This window comes from Necator americanus, chromosome IV (genome assembly GCF_031761385.1).
Source record: "Necator americanus strain Aroian chromosome IV, whole genome shotgun sequence".
Taxonomy (NCBI): Eukaryota; Metazoa; Nematoda; class Chromadorea; order Rhabditida; family Ancylostomatidae; genus Necator; species Necator americanus.
Window position 1 is genome coordinate 12,493,016 of NC_087374.1, and position 17,417 is coordinate 12,510,432.

Consider the following 17,417-nt stretch of genomic DNA (forward strand, 5'->3'; position numbering starts at 1 on the left):
GATGTAAAAATGATCTGTTTTGTCCAGGTGACACTTTACATTGGTCACTGGAAAAACAAGAAGCTATAAATATAAAACGTATAAAAATATTACAGCCGTGTAGGGCGAAAAATTCTCTAGTTAGTAGTGATTAACGTTTTATACATACTTCTAGTATTGCACTTTTAGATTTGGAAAAAAAAACGCTCACGACTTATTGCCCACCTCAGCGCCAAAAGATGCATACATTTCGTTTCGCGTGTCCATCCTCGAAACGAAAACGCCAAACGAAAAAACATAGAAATAAAGAAGAATTGTGCAAATAAAATAATCTTGGCGCACCCTACATAACCATAATTCTTCTTCGGTGTATCAAAACACATAAGCAAACCACTAAATCGAAAAAAAAAACAACTAAAATTTTCCAATCCGTTTCTCCACTTTACTGAAGTTCTTAATCAAACTTACCAAATTCTTTTGGACAACAATGAGAAAAACATTTCTAGGAGCAAATTGATTTGGTACCATTCTATATGAAGAAAAAAACCAAAAATTAATCTCTATATAAATTTAAGAAAAAAAAATGGCAAATACTTGTGGCAGGGCGCCAAAGACACGAGAAAAACTAACCTCAAGTGGGCAAAGTGAAAGAGAGTTGATCGCCTTTCTTCACTTTTCATTGCAGACCCCTACTCTTTTTTTTGTAGTCACTCATAAAAAAGTCTACTCATATCTACACTACATTTTCACTCAATAGATGTCTAAAATATTCAGCTGATGCATTACTCGCTCGTCACTCTGGGTATTCCATCAGCGTATTTTAAGCATCTGGCTGCAGATTCTGCAGCCAGCCAGCACCATCAGCGGATAGAGAATTTCCACTTCTATACGGCGGTAGTTCCCTGATTATCATTGCGGTAACTACTATTTCTTTACACCCTTTACAATTCCACAGTTTCTCAACAACACATTGTCAATGTAATCACCATGACTGTCTATCACACTGTTCCACCTTTCTGGTAGCGTTGCAACTCCCTGGAACAGAAGCTGGGATCTGAGACTCAAACAACAACTCAACAACTCAGCGGATCTGAGGTTTGCACAGTTTTTATATCAGAAAGTGCTTAGGGGCACGGAACAAGTGATAGTCTGATGGGGTGTGGTTTGTGGAATCGGGTGACCGAGGGTCGAACATTGTAACAGATACTCATCGTGAATACGACGATACTCGATGAATTAAAGGCATCACCCCACGAATCTGAGGTGGTGCAGATTTCAGGTGGAGTATTCGTATACGGGATGGGAGACTATGGAGAAGCAGGTGATTCCGTCCATTTCTTAATAATTGCGGCAAGGAAGATGCGGCACGTGCACAAGGCTGGCGCGCTCCGATCGAATTCGTTGTAGAAAATAGCGCGGCCGAACGCTCGAAGCCGTATCTTCCGGGCCGTTTTTTACGGCAATTAGATGCCTTTAAGAAAGTATGAAATTGTGAAGGATATGCATGCCTAAAAAAATAGATGACCAAGCTAATAATTTCATCGCTTCCCGTTCCGAGTTCAGTCTTCCTGTTCGTTCGGTCATTAATGTGGAATGTCGAGTGAAACAGAGCATTTTCAACATCATTTTTATTTTGCCTTTAATCGAGACGATGATGGCTGCTGGAGGGAAGAAGGAAATTACGAATGACTTCGATTCTAGAGAGATACACAAAACCTCGAGCAGTGATTAATGGGATGTAGACAATGAATTTCGAACAGTGGATTGAACCATGAATTAACGCCCAAATCCGCTTGAATTAGCGAACACAAGCTGCCATCGACGATTGTTCTATGGAGGAATCGCCTATGCTTCCAATCACTTCTCAGACATTACACGAAGAGGTGATAGGAAATGCTATTTCCAACTTTTCTAATCTTATGCATCCCTCAGAACAATAGATGGAGCTTCGCAGCGCCATGCTTGTTCCGGCACTGGAACTCTATCACTCAGATCGGTCTTACTTCTGCAGGAAGTCAAATAAATGAATAAAAAAGCTACGTGTTTACTATTGTTACTATTGTATACTGTATTGTTAGTCCAGATGAAATGAGGGAACTCAGAACTCTAAAGAATTGATGAATTGCTCTTTTTGTACTGCGGCGACTTCTCCAATGGCTCACTTCATAGCCTTTTAGTCCAATTCAGTTCACCATTTAGTCCACGAGAAGCACACCAAAGCACCTTTGGGCGAGTGTAGCGCAATCGGTAAGAGGTTCCGTTGGTACTAGACTTGTCTAGGAGATCAAAACACTGACTTAATACATCGGCTGGCCAAGTCATCGTGTAGGTTAGACACGGGCATCGTGAACCTCATACAATTCTGAATTGACGTGAACGCTCTGGCTCATCCCAAGTGGATTGACTGACGCCAAGGGCTTTATCCTTTATCCTTTCACCCCAGTATATTTACAGTTGACGGCTACAATCTTCCTCTTCGCAAACATTTTGCGGTCCGACATGCGGATAATGAGATGCGTGTCAACAGCCAATTTCTACTTTTTTCACATAAGCTCACTAAAGATGCTATTAAAAGCAAGTTACATCTGAAATGGCATTAAATGGTTATGAAGTCTTTTTACAACGTGGAAAAAGTCGCCACTAGCAGCCACAAATTCGACATCAGATATCGTTGTCACTTTTTTCTCTAAATTGGCTTGCCAAAATCCACGCGATTGCTTCAGCAGAGGCAATTTTCAATTCGCACACATATCACAAACAACACACTTAGCGCTTCACTGAAAATCCTCGGACACGAATTCTCAGCTTCATACATCGAGGGCAACCTCCTCCGAACCTCACCTTAGCAACAAAAACAAAAAAGGACGTTACATTGTAGTTACCTGGAGCGTTCTTCTTTTTCTCAGACGATTTCCTTCCATCAGTTTCCTAGCAATTTCCTGAAAGTTGTCAGAAATGAAGGTAATGTAAAAATGTATTAAAATGTAATAATACATCTCACTTTGTGCTATAATAATGGTAATATTGTAATAAAAATGATTTCTTGTGCGACGAAGGTGTAGAACAGAAGCAGAGAGTCTGCTTGTCTGTTTTCAACTGTAACTGTGAATTGTAGATCACGTCATGAGCGCCGCAGAGAAGAAAAAGCTGAACTTAAGGCATCCCCCACTGGGTGGTGGTTTTGGTGGGTATTCGTTTCGGATGGGGACTACGGGGGGGGTGATTCGTCCATTTCTATTGCCGTAAAAACGGCCCGGAAGATGGCGCCGCCGTGGGCGCTCATCGCCTCTTGTAAATGGTGCGCCAAACATGGCCGTTCTGGGCCGTTTTTCGGCGTTAGGAGAAATGCTCCCCCTCTTTTCGAATACCCTATTTCAAATTTCTTTAAACGAATCGTCAATTAACTTCTGAAAATAGTTCGAACGCAGACGTGAGAGAAGAAAAAAGAAGTGCGTAGCCGCCGATACGATGGGCGGGCGCGAAGCAGCAAGTATGAGATCCCTTTGCAAACTGAAGCAAAAGGTGTTTGCAAATTTCTTGCTGTGTGAGATCCTTTCGTCATTTCCCAGTGCAATAAATGTTAACCGCTATTTGCTACCGAGCGGTGTACTGAACGCGGTATGTTGGCTGGACGGAGAGGACTTCTTGCTTAGTTTTAAGGCAGCATGCCACAAAGTTGTCGATATTGAGATTTCTCCACGTGAAGATAGTGATAGATAGTTAGTGGTATATATCATGAGCATGAGTGTAAGTGTCACCATCAATTCGCCCCAATCCTGAAGGTATGGAGAACAGGCTTCATGTTCGAATTCCCTACGAGATATAGTATTGTCAAAACCACATGAAGCACGGTGCAGTTCCGTAAGCGATTCCACACGAAACGGCGTGCTCGAGCTAGCGGTTGGAATCGAGGTGAGACCATCGCGAACTGCAGCCGAGGAATAGATGGTGGTAGCAGAGGTACTCACTCGATCCTAACCGCTGCCCTCCACCTCACCGCTTCGGCGCAACCGGTTACGCAACTGTTCAGTGCTTCATTTCGTTTTGACCCGACTATACCTTATAACACGCCACCTCTGTTCACGCGCCGCGTCTTCGAGGGAGTAGACAAGAATCAGTGAGGTCTGCTCAGCAGCTTATTCAACCAAAACGTTTAAGGCGCCCTCGTAGATCATCTTTACCAAGTCCTGGAACTTTCCTATTCCTCTTTCGTACAATAGTGCATAAATGTGCTACATAGCCCATTTATGCACTCCTTATCCATTATTTTACCTTTTTTTCTGCTCCGAGGGTACCTCTAAGTTTCTAGTTCGTAACGACTGCAGTTGTGCCACCTTTCTCGTGTAATTGAATACGGTTGGCATTCTTTGCAGTCGTAGACATAGAAGAATTCTTTTCCGCTCATTTTTTCCACTCCAAAGGTGTTTCATCAAGAAATTCTGTTTGTATCAATTGGATTTCTGCCATTTTTCATTTTTGCCATTTTTCCGCGCAAGTGTGCATGATTCGCACTTCTCCCAGTCGGATTTTTGGTTTTGCCAAACGATAAAACTAATAAAAGATCTTGCAAAGACTAATTATACTGTCAATGCAGTATTGTTTTGTACTATTGTATTGTAGGATAAAAATGAAGGAAAATTATCAATACCAGAGAAAGGTGCTCCGAAGAGAGTACCGTACTTTATGGAAACCGGCGAGTGTGCGCATTCTTTGAGGACGTGTCGTGTCCGTTACAATATATTCGACGTTGCCTGTATCTTACCGATTTTTGCAACGACAAAGCCGTTGACAATGTTAGAATTCCAAAATTCACAACCATCTACTTCTAAGGAGCTCATAGTAGGTTCGTAACGTCCTGACCTGTGGTGCAACTGCAGCTGTGGTGCGGAGGGGCACTCGCTCAGCTCTGCAACTCAATTGGAATCAACGAGGGACTCTGCAGCGGGCGCATCCACTTACACAAGCTCGCTCATTTTGAAACGACAGCATTTTTGGATTTTCTTTAACCACTGGAGCATGCATTCGAAAGTGTAGCAGTGCCAAAACGACATGAAGCACGGTGTAGTTTCGTTAGCGACAGCGATCAAAGCGGCGGTTGGAATCGAGGTGGTACCATTGCGAACTGCAGTGACGGGTGCTACTAGCAAGGCTTCCGCCCCGACTCTAACAGCTTCGCTCCACTGCGCTGCTTCGTGCGCAGCTGCTTAGGCAACTGCACCGTGCGCTATTCCATTTTGATCCTACTATAAGACTTCTTTTGTCATTTGTAATTTATTCTTCTTAGTAGGTATTCAATCCAATATTCTTAAGGTGTATCGGCATGGATCTTTCTATGGGCAATTTTCTTTGGCTCCAAGACAATAGTAGAAGATAGATGCACCAACGAGTCAATGGTTGCAGGTAAACTCAAATGCTAAGCCACCACAGCAATCACCGTTTGCCTGATTTTATATCAGTTGACTTTCTTTGGACTGGTGGCCATGCGCTTCATGCAGTTCTAGCGGTACACATGACGTTCTACCTTCAAAAAGAAAGGATCCCAGGCCAGTGGGAGATCTCGTGAACTGTTCTTATCCATAAGAAAGGCGACCGAGAGGACCTTCGGAACTACTATGCGGTATACTTGCTGCGGTTCTTGTACAATGCATTCAACAAGATCTCCACCATGCTCATAAATAGGATGCTCGATAAAGCCAAACTTCAAAAAACAAGCTGGATTCCGTCAGGATTTCAGCTACATGGACCACATTCAGACCGTGTCGACCGAGTAAGAGACCAGAGTAATAGAGGTTTGCTGGAAATGCCGCCTGCCCCTTATCCTAACCTTCGCCGACTATGAGAAACTATGACTATGAGAAAGCCTTCGTCATACGTATGCCTCGAACGTTCCGTGAATACAGAGAACGATTCGAAACAAAAACAACTGAAAAGAAGAATGAGAGCAATGTTGCACTATTCAACAGTTCATCGAGCGCTCCGTTACGCAGTGCAGCTGTGGACAGACAATGCTGCCACGTGTAGAAAGATACTTATTACTCACAGAGCCTTTGAGAAATGTCTACTAAAGTTTGACCGGTGCACAGAACACTTAGTTGGTCTTCACAGCTCCGACCTATGAGAAATTTCCCGTCTTCGCGACCCAGCGGTATAGACATCGAAAGTAAAGCAAGGATAGACCGGTCACATTATGAGAAGAATTGAGATATATGAAGTAAAAGAAATGTCTACTAAAGTTTGACCGGTGCACACAACACTTAGTTGGTCTTCACAGCTCCGACCTATGAGAAATTTCCCGTCTTCGCGACCCAGCGGTATAGACATCGAAAGTAAAGCAAGGATGGACCGGTCACATTATGAGAAGAATTGAGATATATGGAGTAAAAGAACGCTAAAGTGCATCCCAAGAGATGCCAAACGCAAACGATGCGGTGATATGTTCGCTCCACGAATGGAGCAGCTGAGAGCTTAGCTCAATGCGTCTCAAGGGCTCGTCACTCACGAAACTTGAGAACATCTTCAGAACTAAGTATCTAAGCAATCTTGACTGCACAAACACCATTTGCTGTACCGATTCGACTGCTTTACATTACAGTTATGGCGAAGAGACCTGGAGCGTGCCGGCGCAGCTGCGTAAGCTGCTCGAAGTGGCGCGTTACCTTGAGCACGTCCGCGTGGGCAATTGCACTTTGCATTGCAATTGCATTGCATTCAAGGGCTAAAGTGTCGTTAGGGGGGGGGGGCACTCAGTGGCGCCTTTATTTCTCGAAGTAAATGATCAAATCAGTCGGGGCCATAAAGTCTAAGCATTAGTCTTAGAGGATCTTCGGGAAATAAGGGTGCCACTGATTCCCCCCCCCCCCCAACGACACTTTACCCGAATTCAGGTCATTGCGACCCGACTGTAGTTTCGAGTAACTGATCACACACTTCGGCGGTGACACTTGTTCCGTGTTTAATTGTTTCCGGTTACGTTAGATATCAAATACTTTCATTGGGGAAAATGTAGTTGGAGGAGAGGGGAAGGTGGAGGACACTCAACCGCGCTCTCATTTCTGGAAGCTCTCTTTTTTTCTCTTCTTAACATTAGTTTAAGACTAATGCGTTGCTGAGTCCCCCATCCCCCTCCACCTCTTCCACTCTCAACTACACTTTACCCCCTTTTTTCTGATTTTGGTGTTGCATATTGGGCTTTTGATATTTGCTAAAGTAGTCTTTATCATTGAGGGGTTCCAGTTTTGCTACTAAGACAAAGTGAGAGGTCTGTAAATGGCTTTTAACAGCTTGATATTGCGCATCCTGAATTGTGAACTCGGCCTTGATGCGTTCTTTGTAATCATATCAGTATGAGGTTCTATTGCAGCCAGCCTTTTGACGAGGTTACCGCGTAATGCATAGGAAAGGGATAAAGAATGGACTCCAAATCGAGAAACAATGGCATCTGTGGAAGGACACGTCAAAATTTGACAGCCCACCTTAAAATTGCTTCTTTGCGAATCCAAAGTTTCATGGAAGGCTCTGTTGATGATCTTCAACATTTGAAAAAGCTTCGCGTCCTCTCTAGCAAGTCGTTCTTTACTTCTTTTTCAAGCTTCAATCTATACGTCCTCCTTCACCACAAGGGTGAATTGGCTAGGATGAAAAGGAAAAAAATCTGCAAACAAGAACGACGACCATATTGGCTCAAATTCAAAAAACAACCAAAATTCCTAAGTTTCGCCCAAAAAAGCACCATAAAAGTTTATTCATATAAACGAATTTAGCAGTCAGTCAATCTACATTAAAGGCAACGATAATCCAGTATTGGCTCATAAATTTGTAATTCGCAATTCAATTCAAAATTACAGTTATTGGTATCCTCCTCTTTCAATACAAACAAATGTGATGCCCAAATGCCACTTACTCCAACACTTCTCACTACGATCGCTTCCTATAACAGCACACCCTTGTCCTTAAAAATTAAAGGATAACTTAGGTGAGCTAAACAAATAAGTAACAATGATGTGTGGAATTTAAGTTAGGCATTTGAGAAATTAAGGATCGAATGACACCGTAAGAAGGAATATTAACCAATAGAAATAAAATCAGAATTAGACATAAAAATCGCATGCATAGAAACCAAAAATTATAGTAATGCACAGAGAAACCAAATTACTTCAGAATCAACTTTAAGAACAGAGAAACGAAATACGAGGAGATATAGGATGTGACATCTATTATGTCTACACAACAAACACATATAATTCTTGGCAGTGATATAAAGCTGGGTGATAGGACCCAGATTTCAACATAGCTGCACAAATCGGGTGACTTTACAAGGAAAAACGACAACAGTAACTAATGAAACCATCGAATATGGAGCAGTTGTTTTCTGGAAACCTCTACACACGATAAATTAATAAAATCTGTAGAGGTTCGATACCAGTTACCACGCAATAACCATGAAACATATTTGCTGCGGATGGATGTTGTTTTCTCACAAAATTGAACACTTCTTCTTTTTTGGCTTTTGTGGAGGACACAAAACAGCACGAATAGCTTCATCGAATACCTGAATATGATGTCAAAAATACTGTCCTACATATAGACAAAAAAGTGAAAAATTAACCTGCTTCAAACCCCGTTGAGTGAGAGCCGAGCATTCCAAGTATTTGACAGCCTTAATCTCCTTCGCCATCACCAATCCCTGTGTCTGACTAATTGGTGTGAGCCTTCGCTCTCGTAGCCTGGAGAAAAATATGCAGTGGTATGGATGCAGGTGAAACAGACTTGGCACATGATCAAGTTTCAAACGGATTGTATAACAGAATCATGGGACAACGGAAACATGCATATTCATCTTGACAGACACTGCAGATGCAGTCTTATCAAGGATAAGTATGCCAACAAACAAAAATGGTAGACAAAGTAGCACAAGTGCATCCAAACACTACTGTGAAAAATCCTTTTGTTACTGGTGAATTTGGTGATACTAACGTGATACTAGCTTTTGTCAACATATCACTACAGCTTCAGTGATATAAAGATATAAAGACTGACCCAAACAAAGGGATAAAACGACTTTAAAAATATGCGTGGTGGCTTTCGGAATTTATTAAGGTCAAGTATCACTTGTCTCTAATGGAATAATCCGAATGGCGGCTATTATTACAGGGATAGCTGATATTCTGATGACCAGTTGCATGAATTCCCCGTCCGCGAACGGTTATGGCTTTTAGAAAAATCGATTCCTAAGTGAACGCAACATGATCGTCATGCTTCGCATTGCATATATCAACGGATCATATGACATCGAATTGCAAGAAACGTTTCATAATGAAAAAACAATCAAGATTCGTTGACAACTTGATTGCAATTCTTTCCTCGCAAAATCACCAAGTATTAATTAAAATTAAATTAAAACAATGGAGTCTGGGCGTCATCTAGGGAGTTTTGTTTACATATTTTCTTTCCTTTTTATTTCAAATATCTATAAAATCATCAAAAGAAGAAAAGCAGCCATATAATCTTATCAACGAATACCGCTTGCAGTTCTATTACACCCATTATTTCTCGAACACACAAACATGAGAACAGCGTAAAAAGAAGTGAACGAATTAGGGGATAAACGGAACTAAAAATCGCGGAGCAAAACCGCCAACAGGGAATTGATTTTGCTCGTTTGACACGACATTAATCACGTTACGTACATGAAGTAACAATGTTCAGAAATAATCATAGAACATGCATCTTTGAATTTTATAGATGTCCAATTACTATGGACTCTCAAGAGAGTCCTCCAGTTCATTGTAAAGGATAGACTTCTCTCCTTGGCTTGTACTGTAGCTTAAATAGACAACGGTGCTCAAAACTTAAGTTCTAGAGGTACAACACCGACAACTTCTCGCTTAGCAGACTTGAGTTTCTTTTTAAGAACAAAAGCCGTTCGCATTGAGGCAGTTTAACTGACTTTATTAGAAATCTCTACTTCAAGACTTCAGGCAGTTTCTGAAATCAATCAATCTGTAAACTAGAACAGTGAAACAACCTCTTGATCTGCAGAATTATGAGCGAACAATAAGACTGACAACACTGCATTACAGAATACACCCATATCTCAAGCAAAATTTAATCATCAAGGCCAAATCGATTTTTGTTCACACATGATCGTGCAAAATTTCTACACCAAGAAGCTTTATTAGCGTGGGCTCAAATGTTTTTTTTTTCATGTCTGCACAGCTTCATGCACACCTATCTGTTGCTCGAGTAGTGACTGAGAATGAACGTAGAGAATAAAGCCTTACTTACAGAGCATGATACGCATATCAAACTATGACCAAGGGAACTCACAGCAGCTCAAAAATTTGAACCACGAATCAAAATACAAGATGAGACATCTCACCTCTCAATTGTTTCCCGGTCTTCACGAAGATCAGCCTTAGTTCCAACAAGAATAATCGGGGTTGTAGGACAATGATGCGACACCTCAGGATACCTGATATTCATTAAATAAATCAGATTGTCCACAGCAACGAAATAGTCTTCTGCTCAAGATTCCTACTGAAGAACGTGGATTTCTTACCATTTTGCGCGCACATTTTCGAAACTCGCTGGGTTTACGAGCGAAAAGCAAACAAGGAAGACATCAGTTTGTGGATATGATAATGGTCGTAGTCTAAAAAGATAAAGTAAACCGGAAAAGCACACATAAAGGTAAAGTTTCCCTACACATAACAACCAACTAAAAGCACTAAAACGAATTACTGTCTAATAACTGTTAGATAAATACAGATTAGTATTACAGCGTTATAAGGCTAATATCATAGAGGTTTTTCATTGCGAATCTGATATAATTTTGCCTTTCATCCAATAAAAATTAGTCTTCACAGCTTATTCTCGAAAAGCTTACGGAAACTCTTTTTTAAAGAAATTTAAGATCGTCCTGTTCCGTTGTAAAATTCACAGTCGGTTGTATCAGCTTAAAATTTATGTATTTTGGAACTACTGGAGTCACATCGTTTTCCTTCCATTACTTGATGAACACGTCATGCTCGCGCAACTACTACTGGAACAGTGGAGCCATTTCTTCTTGTGGGTGTCCATTATTTATAACATCTGCTGTGTGCAACACTACTTTCAGGAACAAGTAAACAAAGCAAGTATGATTTTGGTTTATCCAGCTTCTTCGTAATCATTAAACAAAAGTTAAAGATGAAAAATTCATGGTCAAATGTTTCGTCAACAATGCTTCAAATAAAAATTGAATTTCTGCAAACTAAGATTTTAGATGAACTCAGCGGTCCAGAAGCAAAACAAACTATAGAAGTAGGGGAAAAGGACTTTGATAGAAGACGTAGTCCATAGCATAAAAGGAGAAGAAAGAGGGTCCTGGGAGTTTTCCGCAGTAATGTAATCATTTGTTATTAGGCTTTTGCTTTACAGGCTACTCTCTCAATGTGTTTCGTTAAAACGTATAATTCATCTTTCCATTTTCTTTTACTCCTCTCAAGATCAAAAACAGCAGCTGATCTTTTAAAAGAAGCATGCTGTGTGAAGAAAACTAATGAGAGTCATATTCTGTTGCAATGGTAATAAACATGATAATGGATCGAAGCTGTGGAAGAATGACAACAAAATTAACTGTAGCGAAGATTAAATGCATCTCACATGAAAAAGAAACCTTTTCCAATATGTGCTGTGGAGGTAATTTATATTACTTAAAGCAAGTTGATTGAATAAAGAGGATTGAAGTGAAAATGAAGACATGACAAGGATTTCTAATTAAAAAAAGGCGCGAAAAGATAAGGGTATAGCCCAGAACTGTGAGCGTGATCATACTTCACTTTGAATCGTAATCCAGAAAAAAGTATGAGAAACACCCCTACTTGAATCGACGCTATAGAACATGAGCAATTTCATCGTCATTGAATGTCGACAATCTAAGTAGTGCAACTCGAACAAGCAGCAAAAGTTTTCCAACGAGTACAATAACATGCGGATTATCTCGTTATTACACCGATAATAAGTTGAGTTGTTGAGGAGAGCGGTACAACCAAGGCAATTTCTAACGCCTTTTTCAGGGCCACTATTATTATTATTATTGGGAATTGAGCATGATCACGCTTTTGTGCTCTTAGATTACACTCCTATCCTTGTCTACTCGTTGTGAGACCCGAAATTGTCGGTTTCATGGTGCGCTTCCTTCAAACACGTTACAAAATGCGTACTTGCGAGCATCTTCCGTACCAAAGAGTTTACAGCTACGTGAATTATAGCATTCGCAGATTTTGGTGAGCAGCCCTTTGCAGCGAACTACGGAAACAATTGTATACTCCATGAAAAGAATCTCTTTCGTGACATATGTATATAAATACCAGATTAACTATCCCCTAAGATAATGGTAAGATAATCAATAAAAGATATCTCCTTAACTGACTATTCTCGAAATACAAACATCGAATAAAGAAGACAATAGGGACCATAGATGTGATAGTCGGAGCCTGTGCTCTGACCCCTTTCACTTTTGAACGGTTGGGGAAGGGACCTCCTTCACTTTTGAACGGTTGGCGATATTACCCCCTTCACTTTTGGGCTGTTGACGAAAGGACCCCTTCATTTGAACTGCACCCCATGAGCTAAACTTCCTTCACCCCTTCACCTGAGGAGGGTCCGGCTTCTCCTTATCGCACCTATGATAGGAACAGAAGGTATGTAATAAAGACTATCAAAATATTTAAAATATAATCAAGTAAAGAAAATGGACTCACCTATCGTAGTCTTCCTGCCCTGCAGTATCCCACAACCCCAAATTGATCGGACGTCCATCCACCATCACATTGGCCGAATAATTATCAAAGACCTAGAGAAAGCAGTGTTATAAATGTATAAAAAATGTGCGCAAACATAAACATGAAATCGGATTCAGCGAAGAAACTAACTGTTGGTATATATTCTCCTGGAAACGCATTTGTTGTATATGATATGAGAAGACACGTCTTACCGACCGCTCCGTCACCCACAACTACACATTTTATAGCCTGCATAGCTCTGGAATGTGAACATGAAATATCACAAAGAATAAAAATAGATAGAAGCTTTGAAAGAAAATAGTGGGATATGAGAATATACTAAAAACCGATTCCTACGGCAACTGTGAAGTCTGTAAGCATCTATTTCGAACATTTATGTGATAGAAATCAATGAGACGGAAAAGCAAAACAAAGCACGGAACCCTAGAGACGTGCCCTGCAGATAAGAAAAGTCGGCGAGACAAGCAATGCACATGAAAAAAAGATGATGGCAGAATGAACGAAGAGGGCAAACCTCGTCAGTGATGAATACGCTGTGACTTTAAGGTCTGCAGACTCTTGAGCGATCACACTATACGGTGAGAGACGCAAGAGTCTACTACTGAGAAAACCCTAGTCCACATGTATTAGGCATACATAATTGGTTGAAACGGCGAATTATACGTACGATGTGCATGTTCACAACCGGTTTGCATAGAACTCAAGGCAAAAAAGAAAACAGAAATACAATAAACATTAAAAAAGGAGAAATAAAACTGGCAAAATAATTATATGGGAAGACCCGCTGCTTTTCGACACTTCTGCATGGTTGCCCGAAAAATGAACTGCTTCCGTGAGACATCTCGTACACATCGTAGGTATTCTTGCACGGAGATCTTCTTCTCTTTGAGAGCTTGACCTAAAAACAAAGCATGAAATACTACTGTTCTCTTTCTCCAGTCAGAAAAAGACAAAATGTATAACGAGGTGTTGACTATTAGCGAGATTAAAAGTCAAATTAAAAAAAAAAAACTTTATTGCCGCAGTATACGTTGAACTGCTATAGAAGTACTGAGGCGTGAGAAATACGAGCTTAACACCGCAACACTGTGTCCTCCCCATTCGTAACATCTTAGCATCTTGAATAAGTCCCAAAAACTACTAAAGTTTTTCAGCAGTCTTACTTCCAGAAAGAAAACACAAGCATAAAGATGAGTCAGCAGGCTTTTTCAATGTTCACTGAGTGAAATACACTCCATATGAATTCTTTCGGCAGAATAGACACCTCCAGACTCCAAGATTTCGAAAGGTTAATTGGTCACATAACGTCTCTACATTCCTTGGTGCAGATCAAGATTTGAAACGCCAAGCAACGGAAAGTTGTTCTTGTTAAAATGCTTACTTTTCTATGTGGTATCGTAGGTGTATTTATCGTATTGCAAACTACATCCCTACACAGCAACTACTGTGCGGTTGTTTCCATTAGAGATTCTGTTAGGAGCGAATATCGAAGGAATTCGGTTTAAAAAAAAAGACAAATATTATAGAATATCACCAACTACTTGAGAGCACTGGGAATAGTGCATTACAATACCTTGGAATCAGACAGAGTGAAATTACAATACCTTGGAATCAGACAGAGTGAAACACCTATACTTTCTGTGAACTCACCTAGTGCGTAAATAACATCATCACAGGCCAAATCATTAGCGTAGTTGGTCAGAACCTGTCGATGAAGGGGCGTTGCTGCATCGATAGCACTATCAATATCCAAAGTTTTGTTTTCGTCGTTGTCTTCACCACATTCTGCTAATGTACGTGAGAGTTCTTCTTTTTTGTCCTCAAAAAGAAGAGTTGGCAACGGATAAAAAAGCAGATTGTGTATTTAATCTGATCAGATCAATGTTTACAGATTCTATCTAGTCCGTCGATAAATCCGACTCTCATATGATGTTGTTTATAGCTAGTGTCCCGCTGTACTACTTCACATGCCCAAAAAGAAAATAACGCTACCTGATGGGCAAAAATATACGACTCTAGTAATTTCTGCTGCTTTTCGAGTTCGTCAATCATTCGACGGAGATTTCTTTGACCAGCTTGTAGCTCTGATTGAGTCTCTCGAATTGATGTTATTTCAGCATGAGCTGTGCCTAGAGAACCGAATAGAGCAACGTCCACAATTTGAGCTGCAAAGAACGAGTTACCGATTTTCTCCCGCAGCCGCATTTTCAATTTGTCCTCAAGGGCGCTTAGTATTGATGCTCGAATGTGTTCTGGTTGCAGAGTGCCAGATGAAGTGGCGGAAGATTTTGGTGGTGCCGGAATTGGAGGTGGCGTTCTAGTTGCAACTGATGGTTGAGGATAGGGAGTGTTCATATAAGCACTAAAAAAAATTAACTACACATATAGCAGAGAACTTATTATAGATAATGAACGTGATGAAGTTCGAAGCAAGGTTGTAGGTGGGAAGAATGATTTAAAAACCCTTGCTACTTGATGGGGAACAACTGTGACTTATGAAAAAATACCGTCGAGCTTCTGACTTTATACTGGACACTAGAGTTCACATTTTGGAGGAGGGGTTTCATGAAATTGAACACTCATCCTAAATTCTTAGGAGCTTATAAGTCTCTTGTAGGTATTATGTAAACCAAAACCAAGACTGGTATTGCACCTTTATTAAAACAACCTTACTTTAAAACTTAACTAATTCAAGCTTAAAACAAAAAAAAAAGAAATGATCCCACCAAAAATCTAGCCACCTGAACCTTTCACTTCATAACCCCAAACTTCATTGATATTATAATTTCCTCTTGATCTTTCTACGGAGAGAACCACTTCGAACAGTATCATTTTCATTGGGAATCGTTCAATAGTACTGGAGGAAGGGGAAAGAGAAAGACTGCACAGCCTATTCAGTCGCGTAGTCTACTTAGTTGCACATATTCGCCTATACACATTCTAGTCGGTACAAGAGCAAATGTAAATGTTTCATAAAAGGGATCTAAACCACCAATTAGCTAAATTTTTAGCACAAACTAAAAGTGGTTCGTGCCTTCTTACTCAAAAGCGATTGATTGGACTGTCCCGGATTTTTGCGCAAAGTGCTCGTTTCCAAGAAAAAAGAGAATTAAATCATGAGTACAATCTTTCGCAGGATTGTTGGGATATCTTAAGATCTTTGTCGAAGTTGTTTTTCCAATGCTATTCCATATTTAAAACATCCTATGAAAGATCCCTGCCTATCAATGTTTAGACCAGATAAAGCTAAGATTTTCTAGAAAAAAAAATCGTAGAAAAGGAACAAAGTTATCGCTTTCATACCTTCCAAACTGATTGTTCGAAGTCGGGTAGGGAGTCTGACTCGGATAAGGCATAGAAGGAGGAGTGGGATATGGAACTGGCATTGAAGGGTTTGCAGATGGATAAGGTGTAGGATACGAAGGTGTTGGCTGTGAAGTTGTAGGAGTGGGCGTAGGGGTGCTAGTTGAAGACGAAGAGGACTTTGCAAATACGGGACATTTCTCTTGGAACACCATCGCCATGACCTTAATTAAAAAAATAAAATTATTCCAAAAGTTCCTACTTAAAGGTGAAACAACAGTGCACCTGCAGTAATCCATTTAGGTCATAACCCGGAAATCGCCACTCATTGAGGTACGGAAGATAGACTCGTCCCTGCTTTGTGACGTGCTCTGACTCACGTATCACCATCGTCGGCGTCGGGCTTACATAACAGATTGGTGCGTAGTAAGGATGAGTGTCCCAGAGGTATACAGAGATAGGAATGTTATATCTCACACCCTAAAAAACGAATTGTAAAACAATAAGTAAGTACAGGACGAATGTCTTCACATCATGAGAATAAGCAAGAATATGAGCGATGTCTCCACATGCCAGGTTTTAAAAAAATACTTCACGAGCTAAATTTTGTGGCCTACTTGGGAGAAGTAATCATAATTCTTATGAAGTCCACCGCATTTTCATGGTTAATAAAGGAAGACTTCATTTTAAAAAAAGAGAAAAAACAAGAGCGAGTAAAACTGAAAGTGACCAGCATTAATTAGATTTCTTCAAACTTTAAGATGAATTAAACTCGACCAAGAGTCACCAACATTAAAAATGCATGAACAAGTAAATTTGGGTATCAGAAGAAATAATAAGCATTCAAAAAAAGAAAACATTGAAATAGAAACTGGACGGTGAACTACCTTATAAAAGACGGGAATTGTTCCATGTAAGCGAAAAGCGGTTCTTCTCTTCCCATCAGGGAAAACGAAATTTTCTGTATCCGGCAACAAGTCTTTGAATTCAGCCAAGGCGCCAAGAATGTCCGATTTTGCCGAGTCAACGTATTTTGCATTTGACTTCTCCAAACATTGTTGCACCTTAACAGCAATACTGACGGATAAAAATCGATACCAAACGAATAGTTTGCACCGTCAATGGAATGCTGCTGCAATGAAAAAAGTATGAAAAGCCAATAAAGAAATGACAGTGACTAAAACCAAGGCACCAACCTTTCTGGTGTTTTGACTCATCCCACTAACAAACACCTCCGACCTTTAAGTAGTATGTGTGATGATTACCTGAAAGGACTTCTCGAACACGGAACTTTGCTAAGAAAAAAGGAACACTCAATCGATAAGAGCGATGACACCGCTGATGGCGAGA

General features: G+C 40.4%; 1 protein-coding gene across 3 annotated transcripts; it reads right to left on the reverse strand.

The window, feature by feature from the left end:
- Nucleotides 1-8,452: 8,452 nt before the first annotated feature.
- Nucleotides 8,453-17,284, reverse strand: RB195_001065 (uncharacterized protein; the record flags this gene model as incomplete). 3 transcript variants are annotated; one of them, XM_064197668.1, is made up of 14 exons in its annotated part: nt 8,453-8,527; nt 8,585-8,702; nt 10,358-10,450; nt 10,538-10,630; nt 12,723-12,814; nt 12,894-13,002; nt 13,590-13,662; nt 14,415-14,583; nt 14,757-14,893; nt 14,948-15,126; nt 16,068-16,291; nt 16,353-16,547; nt 16,955-17,131; nt 17,264-17,284. In XM_064197668.1, the coding sequence occupies 14 exons, from the start codon at nt 17,282-17,284 to the stop codon at nt 8,453-8,455; spliced, it is 1,755 nt and encodes a 584-aa protein (XP_064053547.1). The 3 variants fall into 3 exon arrangements, with proteins under 3 accessions (XP_064053547.1, XP_064053548.1, XP_064053549.1); XM_064197667.1 differs by lacking the exons at nt 8,453-8,527; nt 8,585-8,702; nt 10,358-10,450; ... (1 more) ...; nt 12,723-12,814; nt 12,894-13,002 and having other exon boundaries at nt 13,532-13,662; XM_064197666.1 differs by lacking the exons at nt 13,590-13,662; nt 14,415-14,583; nt 14,757-14,893; ... (3 more) ...; nt 16,955-17,131; nt 17,264-17,284 and having other exon boundaries at nt 12,894-12,998.
- Nucleotides 17,285-17,417: the final 133 nt, after the last annotated feature.